The sequence below is a fragment of the Malania oleifera genome, chromosome 13 (assembly GCF_029873635.1).
Source record: "Malania oleifera isolate guangnan ecotype guangnan chromosome 13, ASM2987363v1, whole genome shotgun sequence".
In the NCBI taxonomy this organism is placed as follows: Eukaryota; Viridiplantae; Streptophyta; class Magnoliopsida; order Santalales; family Ximeniaceae; genus Malania; species Malania oleifera.
In genome coordinates, this window is record NC_080429.1 from 80,540,456 (window position 1) to 80,544,657 (window position 4,202).

Genomic DNA, 4,202 nt, shown 5'->3' on the forward strand with positions numbered 1-4,202 from the left:
ATTTACACAAGAAACCTTTCAATTAATTTTTTTCACCATAAACCTATACATTCATTAGTTATGAGTAAAGCATAAAGAATCTTTCTTTTTGAAACAAAATCAAATTGGTTTTCAAGGTTGTCATAGGCATTACTCTTTTCAGTCTAGAAGATATTACCTTTGAGAGTATTTTGTAGAATATGCTAATTACGCTTATGGGTCTAAATTGCTTAATATTTTCTGGCCTTCCCACTTTTTTGGAATTATTAGAACAATAAAAGTTGAGTTTAGAATCATTTGAATTTGTTTTTTTTTTTTCTTGTATAGAATTCGTTTAAAAACATTCATGAAGTCTGTGCGAAAAAGGTCTTCAACATTTATGAATTAGAGTTGCTATGAATCCATATGGTCCTGATGATTTGTCTTTATTTGGAGATAAGATGGCAACCTATAGATCCTATTTTGTGAAAGGATTTTTTATCTCTTGACTTATATCTAAGTACCTTTTTGAAAAGAATGTTTTTCATCTTGTGTCTCCATGTAAATGGCTCTTTATAGAGTTGTTGAAAGAAAGAAACTATACCTTCTTTGATTTCTTCTTATGTGGAACAAACTTTATCCTTGAGCATTCAAATGCATCATCATATCTATCCTTTGAGTTAGATAGTGAAATACCATTGATTCACTCCATAATATTTAATTTTAATCAACTTTAATGCTCTAAGCTTTTGCAAACTAAGCTGTCAACATTTTGATATATTAATTAATATCTAAACCTTTTGTTTTTCAAATTATATATATAACTAACAAAACTTAAGAAAAATACAAAGTGCGGGGTGAGGATAAAAAATGCTATGATCTTTTTTTCCAAAATAAAGAAAAAAGGGAAAGTTATTGGCATTACCAATCACGACCATAACTTTGTTAAACAAAATTAGGCAAGATGTGCTTAGGGTTCTTTTGTCATACTACGCTGATATTATTTGAATGGTTCAATGCTTTGGTAACTATCGGTTTGACCAAAACATAATGGTTTGTATATAAGAAATCTAGACACGGGAAAACAACTTTTACAGATTTATAGTATATATGCTTCAACATGATGGATTTGATACCGCTTGCAGATAAGAAAGACTTTTAGATTACTTTATAAACAATAGACAAGTAAAGACATAAAAAAAAACAGTTCTTATACCTTGTGATATTTCAATTGATAAAAATGATCTTCGACACAATTACCTCTATCTTCTTTCCTTCTCCACTTTAACCGAGTCTCAAATACGTAGATTACAACTATTTGATCTTGATCTCCCACTTTTCACTCTTATATTTGGTTTTATTGATATAGATTATACCAATTTGGTTCAGTGATGAGAGAGATCAATAACAGTTCATATAGGTGTTTGATTGACTCAATCTATATTGAAGTCATAAATATGTACATGGTCTTTTCCTTCTTTCAAAGTGAATGCAGTTCTTACATTCAAATAACAATCATTAATGACTTAATTTGATATATTATCCTTAATTATACATTGACTAGTGAAATATAGGATAACTTTGGTCAATATATCTTCATTCTTCCAATGCATCTTGGAAGACTATATTAATTAAAGATACATAACTTTGGTCACTATATCTTGTACATCCAATTTATATGGTACTTGAATTTGATTAGTGTATGTATCTATTATAAATTCATGAATCAAAACATAATTTTTTAATTAAATTATACTCAAACATCTGTGTGATCATGAAGATTATATAAATAATCCAACAATTGAAAAATAATGAAAAAGAGTCATCCTCCAATGACACGATCTAAAACATGGAGAGATAGAGTTGGAGAGGATGGAGATCACACTAGTGTTTGCAAGACTTTTTAGCACTACTTGCAACAAATGCCTATTTTCAGCAACAAAAAAGAAAAAGGGAAAAAAACCAGTATTTTCAACCAAACAAAAAACAAAGCTATAAGTAATAATTTCTCGTGTGCTAAGAATGAGCTTGCAACAATTAAAGTTAAAGTTTAAACAATATTTCCTTAAAAGTCATTTGAATTAGGTTACACATGTAGTAACAACATAAATATACTATGAAAGAACAACTACAAACTCATTTGTGAGAGCAATATTTCATCTTTATGTTAATTAAAAATTTATCACATACGCACACACCGCTAGCTACACTCACGAATGGACCCTATAATCATGTGTCTAGCTGAAATATCTCTCAATTGGCTAGGATGCCTTTGTTGGGATATTAAAGAGTACTTTCTTCTTTTTCTTTTTGTTTTTTTTTAATGTTCTTGGTAGTGCAAAAGATAGAAGGAGGTGGGTAGGGAAGAGGCCCTGGTGTAACCTATTATGAACATGGGTGATATATATATATATATATATATATATATATATATGTGTGTGTGTGTGTGTGTGTGTGTGTGTGTGTGTTGTGCATAGCTCGTAAACAATATGGCTCATCTGTCTTGGCTTAGCTTTTTCATTGATGACCATTGTGGAAAGGTTATAAAGATGATATATTAATAGTAGATCTCTCTCGATCGATCACTATTCGTCAAACCCAATGACCAATTAAGCGAGTGAGCAATTAATCCACCGGTCCTTTCAAATTCGATCAAGGAGCTTTTATATATATATATATATATATATGCCTTTTGTAAGGTGAGTTTTTTCTCCTTGACAGCTTCCACCTAGCTGTCTTACGCTGATTACGACTCTCTTAGAATCATTGGCTTTAGATTTCCAGCTTGTGAAACTTACATATTGTATTTACATTTTTAAAAAAAGAAAAACAATGTTCGTATGTGTAACTTTCAATGTGCATGACATGGGTATATTTGCTCTTTCCTGTAGAAAAAGTACCACTGTTGGGTCAGAGAGAGAAGGAGAGAGAGAGAGAGAGAGAGAGAGAGGCGTAATTCGTTTTGATCGAAGTTTTGTAGACTAGGTAGATCATAAATTGATTAAAGCTCTTTATATATCGGGGCTCTTGTATAAGAAACTCTAGCTGTAGCTTCTTCTTGATCCTTGCTTTTCTTCTGGCGTCTCTCTCTCTCTCTCTCTAAATTAGCAATGGACTACTCTTCAGAAATCTGTGGAGACGCAGAAGAGTGCCACAGCAACGAATCCGGGTGGACAATGTACATCGGTTCTCCGATGCACGATGGCGGCGGAGACGACGACCACGACCACGACCACGACAATGACGATCAACAAAGCGACCAAAGTGGAGACGAAGAGGACGACGACAACAACAATGGTGACTATGATGATGAATATGATGATCGCGGGAACGATCACGACAGCGTCGACAGCGATGACTCGATGGCGTCCGATGCTTCGTCGGGGCCGAGCCATCGCGAGGTTCTTCATGGGAACACGGGGCAGAACAGCAGCACCAGCTATGGGCTGGTGTATGAGAAGGGAGGGTGTGAGGGGGGAGAGAGGGGGAGAGGGAGGGAAAGGAAGAAGGAAGGCGGAGAAGGGTCTGCGGGGGTTCTGGCTAAGACTAAGAGAGCCATTACGTCTGTTCAAAGTGGTGCTAAGGCAAGAAACAACAGTTGGATTGGGAGAAGAAATTAATTAACTTGTTTTTGTTGCTTGTTCAGATTATATAAATAATGTCTTTTCTGTATAATGGATCCATGGGAGTAGCCAGCTAGGGTTGCAAATGTTTTGTCAGATGATTAAGCAAAATATCTGTATAAATTAATATAGGTTCTTTTTGTGAAGGAAAATAAGTGGTGAACGATGAATCATGGTCTTAAAATGGTTGTGTTTTGTGTTTGATGTGTGTGTTTGTTGGTTAATTAATTTTTTGGGCCTCAACCAACAGCAAAAACACACACATCAAACACAAAACACGACCATTTTGCTTGAAGAAAAACTCTCATAAACTCATAAGAAGAAAAGAGTACATATTCTGATTTTTGTGTTTCTCTTTCTTCTTTTTCTTCTTTGTTGGACCAGGTTCATTTTCATCTCTCTCTCTCTCCTGCAATGGGTTAGATATCAGAGATGCAGCAGCATCCCTCCAGAAAATTTAATTCCTTACATTTAAATCAAAAGTCCTGGCGAGCAAACACTGTCTACTGAGACTTTTAGAATTTGGAACTGATGGAAGTTTGAGTTAGAAACTAAAACGGGTTGGAAGAGATGAACTATCTTTCATGACGCCACTGGCCAACAGGAAAAATTTAATAGAGT

At 34.3% G+C, this 4,202-nt stretch overlaps 1 protein-coding gene across 1 annotated transcript; it reads left to right on the plus strand.

The window, feature by feature from the left end:
- Window positions 1–3,068: 3,068 nt before the first annotated feature.
- LOC131145934 (protein SOB FIVE-LIKE 2) lies at window positions 3,069–3,578 on the plus strand. Its single transcript, XM_058095107.1, has one exon. It carries the CDS (start codon window positions 3,069–3,071, stop codon window positions 3,576–3,578), a length of 510 nt encoding a protein of 169 aa, XP_057951090.1.
- The last annotated feature ends 624 nt before the right edge of the window (window positions 3,579–4,202 follow it).

Excerpts from the sequence above, each read along its gene's own strand:
- LOC131145934 (XM_058095107.1), top strand. The coding sequence starts at position 3,069 with ATGGACTACTCTTCAGAAATCTGTGGAGACGCAGAAGAGTGCCACAGC.